This window comes from Sturnira hondurensis, unplaced genomic scaffold (genome assembly GCF_014824575.4).
Source record: "Sturnira hondurensis isolate 20B ecotype Veracruz unplaced genomic scaffold, ASM1482457v3 Scaffold0007401, whole genome shotgun sequence".
Lineage (NCBI taxonomy): Eukaryota > Metazoa > Chordata > Mammalia > Chiroptera > Phyllostomidae > Sturnira > Sturnira hondurensis.
In genome coordinates, this window is record NW_028080032.1 from 7,537,024 (window position 1) to 7,553,294 (window position 16,271).

The 16,271-nt window shown below is 40.8% G+C and overlaps 1 protein-coding gene across 2 annotated transcripts in view; it reads right to left on the reverse strand.

Moving 5' to 3' along the window:
* Positions 1-16,271, reverse strand: part of ATRN (attractin) — a 167,905-nt gene that overhangs the window by 136,940 nt on the left and 14,694 nt on the right. For both annotated transcript variants that reach the window (XM_037051735.1, XM_037051734.1), the window contains exon 2: positions 2,255-2,338. In XM_037051735.1, coding sequence (XP_036907630.1) covers positions 2,255-2,338 — 84 coding nt within the window. The remainder of the gene's footprint in view (positions 1-2,254; positions 2,339-16,271) is intronic.

Below are 16,271 nucleotides of genomic sequence, written 5' to 3' on the forward strand. Positions count from 1 at the left end.
GGTGAATGTAAAAGTATTCAGGGATATTCTAGAGGGAAACCGGCCAGAACTTAATAGACCGAATGCGAGGACATGAGGAGGGAGAGATCATTTCCTGGTGAGACTAGGAGGAGCAACCGCTGAGGCCACATGCAGAGCAGCAGTGGAGAAGGACACCAGACGGGAGAGAATGGATAGAAATGGAAAGGGCAGACAACAGACCACAAGTTCTCAGAGTCATGTCCACAGAACGCCAGGGGCCCTGAGACCCTTTTAGGGGCCCAACAGGTCATGACTGCTCACAACAATTAATACCAAGCTATCGTGTGCCTTATCGCCATGTCAGCATTTACTAATGGTACAAAAGCAATGGTGGGTGAAGCACCAAACTGGGCTAGTGATCACTGTCATTCTCCACCACCAGTCCCTCATAGAAAAAGGAGGAAAAAATGACAATTTCATGGAAGGATATCTCTATTAGATGGTAAAAATTACTAATTTTATTAATAGTACACATCTTTTTAATATTCTGCATGACAAGATGGAAAGGACGCATAAAGCACTTCTGCTACCGAACAAAGGACAATGGTCTCAAGGAAAATCACTTTTGCACTGTTGGAGCTGTGGGCTGAACTTGTTGCTTTTCTTTTAGAATGCCATTTATCATCTTCACTTGAAAGAACAACTGAAAAATTATAGTTTTTCAGGCCTGGATCTATGGCAGGTATTTTCTTGAAAATGAACAAAGTCAGCCTGTCACTTCAAAGAAAACAACTGGCAGTATTTGTTACCAAAGATAAAATAGAAGTTTCAAGCAATAATTCGAGCTCTGGAAAGCTGGGATCTGCCAACCAAATACAACTTTCCAGTATTTAAAACTTCTGATGAGACTGATGGTGATACTAACTAATGTGATTTTTTAAATTGATTTTAGAGAGAGAAAGGAGAGAGGGGGAGGATTGGAGGGATGGAGGGAAGGGGAATGGGACGGGGGGGAAGAGAGAGAGAGAAACACCTATTTTTGCTGTCCCACGTACTTCTGCACTCACTAGTTGATTCTTCTATGTGCCCTGCGTGGGGACTGAACCTGTAAACCATGGAGTATTACGATGACGCTCTAACCAACTAAGCTACCTGACCACGGCCCAGTGTGATATTTTTTATATTATATAATGAAACATACCAACATTTGGGAGATCTGCATAATTCAGTGCACCAATATTTTCCAAATGTCCCACATATCATGTTACAAAAACAATACACTTTTATGCAAGTTAAAGATCCATTCAAAGTACAAGAAAATGAATTAATTTTAATGTAACAAATTCCAAAAGTTCACTCACATTGTTTCTGATTCCACACTACAATTTACTTTTAAGCAATTACCACTCGTCCAGTTTTGGAATAGTACCAAACACCATGCATAATTATTTCAAAGGGCTATGAAAGCCCCTCCCCTTTTCCTACTACATATTAAGTGAAGCCTAATTTTCTGCACACACTTCTACCAGTAACATATGGTAACAAAGCGAATGCAGAAGAAAATATGACAACCCAACTGACTTCTATAATCCAGAGAAGAGATTTACAAAAATGTAAAGCACTGTCATTCTTTTCACTAACCATTTTTTAGGCACAGGGTTTCTTTTTTCATAAAATACGTCATTTGTGCTAACAAATGGGTTTATTGTTGTTGTTTTTAAAGTAAATTAAATATTTCTTAGTTTTAATTTTAATATGGTAAACACAAAAAAAAACTATTTGGAATTCTATAAATTTAACAGTGTATCAGGGTCCTTAGACCAAAAAGTTTGAGGCACGTCACTTTGCGAGCGTGCTGAAGGTAAGAAAAAGAAGGCAGCAGCCGCGGGACCACGGGCGCCCAGGGAGGAGCAGTCTTGGCAACACTGACTATTCTGACTTTACCCCCAAAGTAAAAACAGGCACTCAGAAAAAATGACACAATGTTATAACTGTCTAATGCTTCAAGTAAACCATGGAAAATACTCAACAGTTTTTTAATTAAGTACAATTGAAATACACAAATTTCTGGTGTGTATAATTCATCTGCAGCTTTAAATCAACACAATTTTTTTGTTAAGTAACAATAAAATTTAGAAAAATAAAATCAAATTTACATATAAACTAAGAAGTTACCAAACAAGAAAATATTTTAAGTACTCTATGCTACAGAGTGTTTTACTTATAGGAAAAATAATGTCACACTGAGCTCTATCCTGAAAGAAACTAAATTAAATCAGCCAGTACTACTTACGGTCCTTCAATGAGCCATGTGCACTTTGTTTTGTATTTATAATTTCCAGGTCCATCTGTTATAAACCCAGAAGATCCGGTTAGTCTGCAATTAAAAAAAAACATCAAAATTTTATATATTAATAATCTTTCTTAATTCTCAATACAATCCAAGTTAAGCACAGTGAGTATACTCATGCATATGACTGATACGTAACCAGAAGAATATAATTGGACAGTTACATTCAGATTACACAAATATAGATGAAACAAATACACTCAGGGAGACAAATACACTAAAACTAATACAATGAACAAAAAACGTACCTAAATCTTTAAGATAAGATGGGAAAATTGTACTTTGTACCACAAAAATGGACACAAGAACTTACTTATAAATACGAGTTGGTTTTTAAAAATAAGGTCACGCAGTAACGGTTACAAGTATTTGGTACAATAGCACTACAGACAGCCTAACTGTGATGGGTAAGCATAGCAGATGCCGCCACACACAAGAGGTCCATCACAGCCATTCAGGCTGCTGCTTCTGAAGGGGCGATCTCTAGCCCTGCACGGGCAGTGTGCATCAGCACCTGTCTTCCCACGCTCGTGCCAAGCTTGAAGTTCAGCAGTATGTTGAGGTCTTTCCATTAAGACCAGCATAGCCTAGTATTTCATTAATGTTTTCACTGGTACTAGCGCTAATGTTTGAACCTTCTCAACTGTTCTATTCATTTGCATTTCCCCCTTTATGAATTTAGATTCTATATTCTTTGACCACTTTGGGACCAAGTTGCCTTTTCAAATTAATGTTTAGAAGTACTTTTTATGTTAAGGAGCTCCAGTTTGTATGTTAAGTGTACTATAAATTTATTCACTTGGTTTACTTTTTTTCTTTATACTCTGTGTCTAGTATATTTTGTTATACAGAAATTTTTGTTGTTTAAGAAGGATGTTGTTTCTTTCCTCAATGCTGTTTCCAGGTCACTTTTCCTCCCCCTTCCATCAACAACACCAGCCTCTCTGAAACACACACTCTCTTCTGGATCAGCCTCCCTCACCTTCTTAGACACCTACTGAGATCGCAGTTACTTCTCCTCACCCACTGAAGGCGTCAGCAACAAGTCCACTGCCTTCCACTTAACTACATCAACACCCAAGATGTTCCATCCAAAACCCAGACTCTCTACTTAATTTCATCATTAACAATCTTTCCTCCACCCCATTTTAGTTACTCATTCCTCTAGGTCATTACCAGTAACAGCACTGCCATCAAAATCTTCATTCTAGGTGTCCTATGCAGACCGCCATCTTTTTGCTCTGCAGTTCATTTAGCCTTTTTCCTCCTTCCCAGTGAGCTGACATCCCCCTGAGGACCTCAAAACCACTAAACTAGCACTTCTCTATGTTTATCCCCCCACACCCACACATTTCACTCTCCCACTTCCCTAGTTTGGAAGATCCCATGGTCTATCACAATTAATATGCCCCTAAAACCCCTTGACTTCCTTGACCTTCTCTCCCTCTCTATACTTAACTGATACAAAAGTCTCTGTCTCTCACTCCCCAACATCTATTCCACCCCCAAAATGTTAGTCTCAGTCAATCATGGTCTCTTGTGTTCTCTGCCAATAATTAATTAGAAATATATATCAGTTAAGATTAGGTTCTAGGACTTCCGCCAAGATGGAGGCATAGGTGGAAACACTGTGCCTTCTCCCACAACCAAGTTTGAATACAACAAAGGTTTGGAGAACTAGGACACACCCAAAGACCAGAAAATGGAATTATACGGAAGTCCGACCACTATGAACTGTTCAACAGGGACGGTAAGAGAGGCGGAGCCAGCAGCGGAGCTGGGTCGGGCAGGACAGATCCCCCGACCTAGGTGCGCAGGCAGCCGGAAACCAGTCGGGGTGTGGGGCAGACTGACCGCAGTCGCACATTCGCGCACAGTGTGATGGACCACGCAGGCCCCAGGGGGCGAACCCAGTGGTGGAGGGCTGACGGCAGGGGCGCACTCACGTGCAGTGGGATGAAACGCGTGAGCCTGGTGATGGTGGTGGCTGCAGCGCCGGTGGGGGATGCAGCAGCAGGAGGCAGACGGGAAGCCATTGTCTCTCTTTGACCCCACCCCCACATACAACGTCACAACCCAGAGACTGAGTTGCCCTGCTCTAGTGAACACTTTAGGGCTCCGATCCTGCTACGGAACAGGCACGAACAGCCAAAAGATGGCGCAAGAAGAACTCAAAGTCCCAGAGCCAATAAGTCTAAGCGACCAACAGATTGCCAGCCTCTCAGATGCACAGTTCAAGACACTGTTTATCAGGATGCTCACAGAACTGGTTGATTACAGTCACAAATTAGAGGAACATATGAAGGCTAAACTAATTGAAATGAAGGGAGATGCACAGGAAACCAATAGTGATGGAAAGGAAACTGGGACTCAAATCAATGGAATGGACCAGAAGGAAGAACAAAACATCCCACCAGAAAGGAATGAAGAAATGAGAATTCAAAAAAATGAGGAGAGGCTTAGGAACCTCCAGGACATCTTTAAACGTTCCAACATCCGGATTATAGGGGTACCAGAAGGGGGAAAGAAACAGCCACGAGTGGAAAACTTATTTGAACAAATAATAAAGGAGAACTTCCCCAGTCTGGCAAAGGAAATAGACTTCCAGGAAATCCAGGAAGCTCAGAGAGTCCCAAAGAAGTTGGACCCAAGAAGGAACACACCAAGGCACATCATAATTACATTAGCCAAGACTAAAATGAAGGAGAGAATCCTAGAAGCAGCAAGGGATAAGGGGACAGTCACCTACAAAGGAGTACCCATCAGACTGTCAGCGGATTTCTCAAAAGAGACCTTACAGGCAAGAAGGGGCTGGAAAGAAGTATTCCAAGTCATGAAATCCAAAGACCTACAGCCAAGATTGCTTTATCCAGCAAAACTTTCATTTAGAATGGAAGGACAGATAAAGTGCTTCTCAGATAAGGTCAAGTTCAAGGAGTTCATCATCACCAAGCCCTTATTATATGAAATGCTAAAGGGACTTATATAAGAAAAAGAAGATGAAAAATATGAACAGTGAAAGGACAGCAAACTCACAGTTATTAACAACCACACCTAAAACAAAAGCAAACCAAGAGGACAGCTAGATCAGGAGTGGAACCATAGAAATGAAGAACACATGGAGGGTTAGCAACAGGGGAGTGGGAGGAGGAGAAGCGGGGAGAAGGCACAGAAAATAGCATAGACAGTAGGTAGAGAATAGATAGTGGGGAGGGCAAGAATAGTGGGGGAAATATAGAATCTAAAGAACTTGAGACACGTGGTTATAAACTAAGGGGGGCAGAATGGTGGAGGAGGGAGTGTGCGGGTGGAGGGGAATGAAGGGGAGGATAGAACAACTGTAATGGTATAATCAATAAAATATATTTTTAAAAAAACATTAGGTTCTAATGCAAATGACAGAAAAACCTACACAGTAATGGCTTAACTGAGAAATGAAGTCCAAAGACAAGCAACCCAGAGCATTTCCATGATCATCAAGAAACTACTATTTGGGGATTGGGGGTGGGAGGCAGGCGTGGGTAGGGCCGGGAAAACAGAGACAACTGTATTCGAACATCAGTAAAAAAAAAGGGGGGGGAGAAGAACCTAATATTCTTCTGTCTTGTTGCTCTGTCATCCTCTACAGGTGGTTTCCACCTCATAACCCAAGATGGCTGCTCAAACTCCAGCTGTCTTTCCCACATTCCACCCAGCAGGAACAGGCATATATCCCAAGGCAAACTTGACAATCCAACTTAACCATTATCCCAAAGTCAGACAAATCTAAATACAGAGGCTGAGAAATAAAGCCATTCCCTCAGACGACCATGTATCCAATGAAAACCAGGACTTGCTTTACTACAGAGACAGAGAAAGACTATGAAGGGTCATTGTTAGTCTTGGTTACAACATGTAATCTAATACTTAAATGTGGGGGAAGTTGATCAGGGACTGCTGGGAAATATTTTCTGACTCTTAAAGACAGCGTGGTAGCCAGAGATGTGCCACCTAGATCTCCCCGTCCAGGAAGGACCCGCTCCAGCGGCAGCCTGCACCGGAGCGGGTACAAAGGCTGGGGCATCTCAATCCAACGTGAACCACCATGAGCAGCAATCCCCGCTCCAGAGCTCCCCTTGATCAGCCTGCGTTAAACCTCTTCTTTTGCCCAGTTCTGCTTCCAACCCCTTCCCCTCACAGTTGTGATAACCAACCTGTGCCCTTAACTCCATCTCAGCAAACGCATCCAAGAAACCCTACCTACGACAGACATTCAGAGAACATTCTTCTTCTCCCTGTGGACTTTGCTGCAGTTGGATTTTACAGCTGGAAGTACTGCAGCCTGAACACAAAGCCAACACCAAGAACGACCAACCCAAGGAAGGCCAAGGTCCCTGAAGAGCAACAGCAGCCAACTAAGAGACCACCCCAGTTTTATGAGTGATTAAATTTCCCTCCGGTTGCTGCTGGAGAGAGCGAAAGAGCAAGAACAAACACAGGCGTGCACTTCCTTCATTCCTTGTGTTAGGCTCTCCTACCTTGAAGATTTTATGGCTTCCTATTGTGCTTGTTTTGCTCCTATGAATTTCTGTGGACTTCACATGGATGTGTTCAGGTATTTGCAAATAAGCATTACTTTTAGAAAACGAATTAGGTTATTTTTATTTCAAATGTTTACTTAGTAATATTACACATGTGCATTTATATAATTTCACAGGTGAAATTATCACCTGTGAAATAAGTGTCATCACAGGCTTTTTTTTTTTGTCAACTAAAGAACATTCTTCTCAGGTACACTCACCTACCTCTGGCCAAGATGAACATTTAACCCCTAACAAGCATTCTTAAGTATTTTTCTTCATACTCACAAGACCATGTAATTCATCCTTTTTCATGGAGCATAATATTCCAACCTATGAGATACCATTTTTGTTTCTGCCTTTCTCCTACTAACATTGTGTTTTCAGTCGGTTGGCATTCTGCAATAAATACCCCTATACAAGCAGCTTCACTTGTGCTTCTATTTCTAGGAACAGAATCTTGGGAGGAGGTGACTGGGCCAAAAGGAATATGAATTTTAATTGTTACCTAGGCTGCCAAATTTATTTTCCAAAAGGCTGTAACAGTTCACATTTGCACCTGCAATATGTGAAAATATTCTATTCCCCACATCCCCTCTGTATTAGGTGTTGTTTCTATTAAATTTTACCAGTTTTTACGTTGAAATCCCCTGTGTTCTAGTGAATGAGCAACAAGCGGTTACTGGAAATTTAGAAAGGTTTGGAAGGGGAAGGCCAGGAATATCAACCTAAAATTTCAGGTCAAGTTTTATAGTACCTTTAGACATATTACTTGTTTCACATGTTTCACTGGTTCTCATTCTTTTGTTTCTCTCTTTTTGCCTTCCTGTGGGGTCCCCTGAAGATCTTTTAAGATTCTATCTTAATTTATTTATATTGTTTTTATCTTCTGTATCGTTCCCTTGGTGGTTACACTAGGTATCAGACTATATATAGGTGACTCATAATTACTGGTAATGACACTTTACCCCTCTGAGTGGAGTGTGGAAACCTCACTCCCATTTAGATGCTTTCTCTTCCCAATTTTAAATATCATTTTTAGCAACAATGGTTTTATATTTTTTGGTTCAATCAACAGATCTGCTAAATCTGAGGGGGAGAGAGATTCTATTATTGTACATATCCATATTTCTGCCCCCCCCCCGCCATTCCTTCTTTCCTGGGACTCTAAGATGCATTCCTTTCTCATTTCTTATCTGTTAAAGAACTTCTGTTAGCCATTCTTTAAGGGTAGGCCTGCTAGCAACAAGTTCTTTTAGTTTTCCATCATTTGAGAACTTTTTTATTTCCTATTAATTTTTGAGGGACAGTTTTTGCTAGATACAGAATTCCTTTTATTTCAGCATTTGAAAAATATTGCGCCACTTCCTCTGATCGCATGGTTTCAGGTAAGACATCCGTTGTTTGAACTGAGCTTCCCTATAGGTAAAATAACTTTTATTTGCCTTTAGTTTCTGGGCTCTGTTTTGTTCCACCAACCTATCTGTTTATTCATTCACCACATTGTCCTGATTACCTGTAGCTTTACAGCTAAGTCTTGAAGTCGGGTAGTGTCAGTCTTCTTTGTTCTTCACCTTCGACCTTATGCTGGCTATTCTGGGTTTTGCCTCTTCATACAGTCTTTAGAATCGGTTTGTCGATATCCATAAAACAACCTGCTGGAATTATGCTTGGGATTGTGTTTAATTTATAGATCAAAGTGGGGTATCTTGACAATAATGAGTTTTCCTATCCATGAACAGGAAGTCTCTCTTCATTTATTTAGTTCTTTAATTTTGGTCATCAGTTTTGTAGCTTTCCTCACATAGATTTTGTATGTTTTGTCAGACCTATACCTAAGTATTTCATTTTGGGGGTTGCTAACATAAATGGTAATGCATTTTTTATTTCAAATTCCACTTTTCCATTGCTTGTATATAGGAAAGCAACTGACTTCTATATACTAACCTAGTGTCTGTGCCTTTTAATTTCCGCCTGTGGGTTTCTTTTGCCAAATTTGGTAAATTTTCAGCCATGATTTCTTTCAATCCCACCCAATTTTTCCTTTCCTTCGAGGACTCCAATTAAATGAATGTTAGATCTTCTGATTCTTCTTGTGTTGGTATCTGCTGATAGCTTTTCCTGCGATTCAAGTTGTGGTTTCCTTTGTTATTGACATGACAAGTGATTTTCTACATCTCGAACATTTTTTCTACTATGTTAGAAGTCACTAACATAGAGCATTTCAGTTTTTTTTAAAATTTTAACAGGTAGTCACCCTGTTTAGTTTTAACATGTGGGTCCTGGCCTACTTTCCTGGTCTATTACTCTAATGGCAGGGTGATTTTCAGAGCCTCTGTGGTATTGTTTGGCTTGCTTTGTTCATCTGGGGGTCACTGGGCTCCCACTGGTCCTGCTGGTGCTGCTTGAGGGAGTGGAAGAAGCTTCCCCAAGCCAGGCTACCAAGTATCTCTCGGCAGGAAAGGGGCGTGAGAGCCCCAAGGTGCCCCCACCCCAGCTTCCACAGTGTCTCAGAGAATGAAAGGCCAGGTCTTGAGCCCTTAGAGACAACGGAGGCTTCCCAGAACGTGCCCCTTACTATAGCTGGGTCCCTCCTGCCAGTCCCACCTACCTGCTCCTGGGTCTCTGGGTAGCTTCTCTGAGAAGACTCTTGGGCCCACATGGCCAAAGACACTTTCCTGGATAGGACACCTGTCACTGTGTCCTTTTTGCAGGGGGGAAGGAGAGTGCTTCTTCTCAGCACACATTCAGTGGGGCTCCCTGTTGATCACCTTTGATGATGTTGACAGGCTTGCACAGTGTTTTCAGGGGGCTCCCATTTGATTCAGGGGAGGCACGAGCCCACCTGGATGCTTGGTAGGAAGGTCAGAAACTACCGGTCTAGGTGGCTTTCTTCTGTTCAGTGTGGGTCTGTAAGATGTCCTATGACTATGCTGTCCTTCCAGTCCCATGATCCCAAACCAGCTTCCCTTCTTACAGCCTTTCCCTGTTCACCTTTGGTTGTCTTCTGCATCAATCCCAGGGCTTAGAGTGAGACTCAGCAGGGAAAAAGGGTGTGTGCAATCTCATCTGCACTGGAAGTCTCTGTATGAATCTATTTCAATTACCTGTTTTCTCTCTAAATTTTAGTCAACTTTTTTATTTTTACACATCTGGTTATTATATTGAATGCAGACTAAGTTTTACAAATATAATATATAATATATACAATTGATACAAATATATATCACATCACTGAATACAGAAAAACTATACAACTTGAATCAATTGTTGATGGTGTCTTCCTCGAGAGAAGGTTTACACTTGCTTCGGGCATGCAGTAAATCTCCTTAATCCAAACAAGGATTAAAGGTGATTTGAAGGCTAGGCTTCAGCCTTTATGAGAGTTGATCTATTCTGAGTTCACCCTTAGGCACAGAGTGTAGCCTGTCCTTCAGGGCTCCCAATGAAAAGCCTGGGGTGTTTTCCAGCGCTCCTTCCTCTGCAGGTCCTGAACTCCAATTAGACCCCCAACTCAACTTGATTACCAAAAACTCTGCTCAGAATCTCTGCTTCTTTGCCATAATTTTCTGCTCAACCTCTTAGCTGCATATTTCAAACCAGCCAATCACTCCATGAGAAAAGCTGTACCAAAAGTTGATCTTACCACCCTGAGCTTTTCTTCGCTCCAAAACATTGGTTTCTCAAGTTCTTGTTGTCCAAAGACTTCCAAAAGATTAAAAAAAAAATTCCCAGTTTTTCTACTTGCTTTCAGCTGAACCGTTGGCATAGAAAAAGCTATTCTGCCTGCGAATCAGAGGGTCACTGGTTCAATTCCCAGTCTAGGGCACATGCGTGGGTTGCAGGCCAGGTCCCCAGTGTGGGGCACATGAGAGGCAACCACACATTGATGTTTCTATCCCTCTCTTTCTCCTTCCCTCCCCTCTCTCTAAAAATAAATAAAATCTAGCCCTGGCTGGTGTAGCTCAGTGGATTGAGTGCAGGCCTGTGAACCAGAGGATCTCGGTTCAATTCCCAGTCAGGGCAGATGCCTGGGTTGCAGGCCAGTTCCCAGCAGGGGACTCACAAGAGGCAACCATACATTGATATTTCTCTCCCTCTCTCCTTCCCTTCCCCCTCTAAAGATACATTTAAAAATAAAAAATAATAAAATTTTTAAAATCTTAAAAAAAAAAGATAAAGCTATTCTACCATTGATAGAAACAGAGATTTCCCCAGCAGTTTGTTTTGTAATTATGTGTGTGTGTGTAGATCCCTTTCTTTGAAAAATGGAGCATACAATACCACTGTTCTGCTCCTTTTTTCACTTAACCATATATTTTCAAGATGACCACACAACATACAGGGTCCAGCAGAAGTAAGGCCTGCTTGAGTGTGGTTGGTAGGGTAATAATGTGAGCATAATAATTTATAGTTTTAATTTGAACATTTCACCTAAAATGTCATATGATGTGCTGGAGTGAGATACTGTTATGTTACAGAATCACAGGCTTATGATTTTGTAATAAAAGATTTTGGAATAAAAAAGGGTGTTATTTTTGCTGGACCCTGTAGAATCCTAGTTCCTTTTTATAGCTACTTCATTTACAATACTCCATTGTGTGGACATACCATATTTTATTTAACCAGTCCTCGATGCTCTGAGCCTAGACTAACTTGCTATTGAAATTTTTTTGTAATTTAATTTCATATAAAGATTCTAATGGTCTCACTGTGGTGGCCAGAAAAATAAACTTGCAGGTACACTGTCTGGCCTTTGCTGTCACAGCTCTAAGCAGAGAAGTTAACAACATCATCAAGAAACAAAACACACTCACAAGGCCCCCACACAAGCCACTGGTAAAGGGTTAGCAGAGTACACATCAATACCACCCACAGAGCTCTAAATAACACAAATGACAAATAATGGAGCCTCAATACAAACCACTCTCTGTGGAACCCAGCATTGCACTGTGATCTTTAAAAGCTCCTCAAATGATTCTAATACATACTTAAAATTAAGAACAAATCTTCCATGAACAATCTTGGAATTTTCTAGGTATTAAAGTGGCTAAATTTTTGGCAAAAATGCTAAAAATAATTCCAAATTTTCACCTTTAGTGAGAAAAGTTTAATTCTTATTCCTTAAAATCAAAATATAATGAAAAAAGTTCATGAAAATTTATTCATACTAATAAGCCCTAAAATGTAACAGATTAAGCATTTGTCCTATTTTTTAAATAATACACCTATAGCTATTATAAATAATATAACATTACAAATGAGTGTTGTGCACTTTAATATTCAGGATATCCTACTATACCCATCCATGATGATAATTAAATAACAATGCACTTCCTCATATTAAAAAATTAATAAATCATCCACCTTCAGAGACTCAATAAAACGGACAATTCCTTTGCTCAGCCAGAGTTGTCCTGGATCCAGTTCTCCGTGATCCCCCTAGAAGTAATCTCATCCACACTCCGGCTTCATCTACCATCTGTATGCTGATACCTGCCCAAGCTATATTTCCAACACAAAGCTAGACGCATATTCCCTATCTCATAAATTGAAGCCATTAATTAAATCCCCTTCTTTACCGCTTGCTTTTTTCACCATTTTGTCATCATCCACTCTATATTTCAAAATTCATGAACTCTTTCTTTGCCTCACCCATTCGTTCAGCCTACAGAACTACTCATCTTCTCCCTTCTCTCCCCGCTGCCACTGCCCATGCCCTGGTGCAAATTCTCCTCATCTAAGCTTGGTCTCCTGCAACAACTCAGCCCAGCTCCCAGATCTGGCCAGTTCTCTACAGACCCACCTGTCATCTTCCTCAAAACCTGCTTGGAAACCCTTGCCTTAACACTGCACGAAAGGTCCACCACAATCCAACCCCATCCCACCCGTCCTGAGCCTTCTCTAGCCACTGCTCCCCAGACTGAGCAGCCCACACTGCAGCAGAACTGAATGCCAAGCTCCTCCCTCAACTCACCTGCCCGCAAGTCCCCACGCCTTCACACATCCTGACTTCTCTGCCTAAACTACCTTCTCTTCACCCCTCCTCTTGTTTACTTACTGAGTAAACAAGCTCCTAACCACCCTTTTGCATCTCAGTTCAAATGTCCTTTGGGACACTGGGAACCATGTCCAGTGTTTTTTATATTGAGCTGAGTGTTGCTTCCACGTTCAGACTTATCATATGGTCTGATTCTCATGGACAGAGAGAAATTATCTCTGCCCACTAGACTATCAAGACTTTTTCAATGATATATTGCATTTACTTCTTTTTCTCCACTGCCTACAACTTCATAGATATTGACGTAATGTTGGTGCCTAATAAAGTTCCAGCAAAGTTTCACAGCAATAAAAAATTTTAAGCTCTTATTATGAACAAAATTTACTACAAAAAAGTCCAGGGTAAATTCCTACGGTGCATCTATGACAGTCTGGAGAGAAGAGCATTTCAGAAGCTTAAGAACTGGAGGTGGAATCTTTGTTCAAAACACTGAATCTATCACCTCAGAAGAAGAGGTGCCTTGTGAATGCCTAGTTTGGTTCAAGAACCAGGGGAGTCCAATAATTTACGTAAAGCATCCCCTTAAACAGCCATATAATGACTGTATTACATTTTCTAAACAGCAATGAAAACTCACAGCATAAAAGGGCAGTATAACAGCAAAAACTGGGAGTTCTAGAACCAACAAAACTCAATCCTGCAAAGAAACCAGGAGCCAAAAAGCATGGCTCTGACACAAGCTATAGTTGGCTCTGCCTTGTGTGTCCTGTTTCCTCTAGGTTTCCAGACACACCCTTAGCAAATAATTTATATTAACCTTATGGGGGAATATCTCTTCCCATCAACTACCACCCACCTGAAATGATAAAACAGCCCCATTCTCCCAGGCTTAAAAGGTGTAACCTTTGTTAGCTTCTTCGTCTGTTTTACTTCCTCTACCAAATGTATGACCAATTTATGATGAAATTACCATCAAAGGCTTCCCTCAATTCTTCCCTTCATCTCCATTCCCCCTGCTACAGCTACGCTCTACCCCACGTCCAAACAGTTCATAGTAGCCTTATAGCCACAGACTCTGGCTACTGTCACAGCTTCCATGAACTGCCCACAAAGTCAATTAAGCACTCCACAGCCAGAACAACATTCCTAAAGGACCCATGTCACTGTGTTACTACCCTTGTCAAGTGTTTGCAATGACTCTGCACAGACTATGGAATGAAGTTCCGACTCCTGATGATGACATTCTGACTACTAGGAATGTCAATCCGCCCTGTCACCCTGATAAGCCAGTTCCCACCACTGTTCGCCGACCGCTCCATGCCCATTCTCACCTTTTATTCATACCATGTTCCCCATCTCTTCCTGGAAAGCAAATACAGCCACCCACACATTTTCCTGTATCTAATACATGCTTTTTATCTTTCTTGTGTATCCAATAACTAGAATCTCTCCCAAGGCCCTGAATATTCAACCAAAAAAAGCACGAAATGGGACTACATTAAACCAAAGACCAACCCTTTGGCACCCAACTCCTTGTAACTACACTCCTTTCAAAAAGTCCCTATGAGTATACAGCAATGAAAGGACAGAGAAGTGATTAGTAAGGATATAGAAGCTTAAGGAAACTGACATTTCACTCCAACTCCTGCTAGCTCTCGAACATCTTTTATTTGTGTATACCACCTTAAACTTTTCAGGATTTTTTTATGGTTATTTAAGAATAGAAAGACATACACAATCTGGCCCCCACCTGTAGAAGGAGGGGAAAAAAGAACAGTGGCCAATTCTTAGCTAAATTTTAGTGGTTAAATAGTCAGCATTTGAGGGCAATTTTGAGACAAGGAAAAAAAATATGTAAGGAAAACACCCAGGTCTTTAGCCTGTGCTGAGGAAACTGGAAACTGAACAGGCTTGGGGTAAAAAGCAAGGGTTCCATTTCAGTGTTCAAAGTCCTGGGACTAAGAAAAAACCATGAATATGAGGTACAGACACAGAAGAGGGCTGGGTGCAGATACACAGAGTGTATCCTGGGGTACTCTGATTTTTAGAGGCCAGAAAAAGAAAGAATTTGCAAATGAGCAAACAGTCAAGTATGGGGGGGGGGAACAGACAAGAAAAAGAAACACAAGGTATACAGATCAGAAGTCAACTGTCAACATTTATGGGCAGCATGATTATGAACAAAGGAAACAGGAGAATCCATATCGACACAAAAATTTAGGAAGATTTCCTAGACAAATTCAATATATGAGAAAATAAGTTCTGCTTCTGCAACTCTGCCATCGCCAGGACATTAGACTCAGCTAGTCTCTGGTCCAAGAAGGATGAGACAGTTGTGATACCCCATCCCCCCGAGTGAGTCCAGCCAAGTTCCAGCCTAGACCCATACCGGTAAGTTCAGGAGAGATGAGCTGGGCTGCCCAGACAACCACAGATGCTCATGAGCTAAATATTATTTAATGTTATAATGACAATACGAACAGAAATGATAACAAAATATTCCATTCCTAGGGTGGTGGCAAGAGCTGGGTGGAGAGGGGACAAAGGGGAAGGAAAATGGAGGACATCTATAATATTGTCAACAATAAAATTTTTTTTAAATAAAAACAAATTCCATTTCTATGCACTATAGTAATCAATTAGGTTATAGTCATAGGAACAAAATTATGTATGTAGGGGGTAAATCCAATAAAAGTATTTCAGACCACTTTGAAAAAAGTTGTAAGAATTTAAAGACATTTAAAAAACCTAAGTAAATGGAAACATAAAGCATGTCTGGATGGGAAGACTCTACATCACAAAGATGACAAAGATGATCAGGTTACAGGTTCGATCCCCAGAGCACTTACAAGAAGGCAACCAACTGATGTTTCTCTCGTGTCAATGTTCCCCTCTCTTTTCTTCTCTCCCTCCACCTCCTCTTGAAAGCAATGAAAAACTGTCCTCAGGTGAGGATAAAAAAATAAACTCAACAAAATTTTTATTGAAATTAGAGAAGCAAAGGGCTAAAAACAACTAAGACAAACTTGATGTCTTACATGAACAAGGTGTATCTGAAATCTGTAAGGGGAAAAACACACTATTCTATAAATGGGACTGGGACAAGTGCTTATTAAATAGAAATAATTAAATTAGATAATTACAAAAAACTACACATAAAAATAAATTACAGGTAAATAAAAGATCAAAATGTAAAAGAGCAAAAATTTTTAATATTGAGGAAGAAGAGTATCTTTATATCAGTATAGGAAGGAAATTTTTTAATATAACACAAAAAACACAAGAAATAAAGAAAGACTGATAGGCCCTGGCTGGCATAGCTCAGTGGATTGAGCTCGGGCTTGGGAACCACACGATTGTGGTTTGATTCCCAGTCAGGGCACATGCCTGGGTTGCAGGC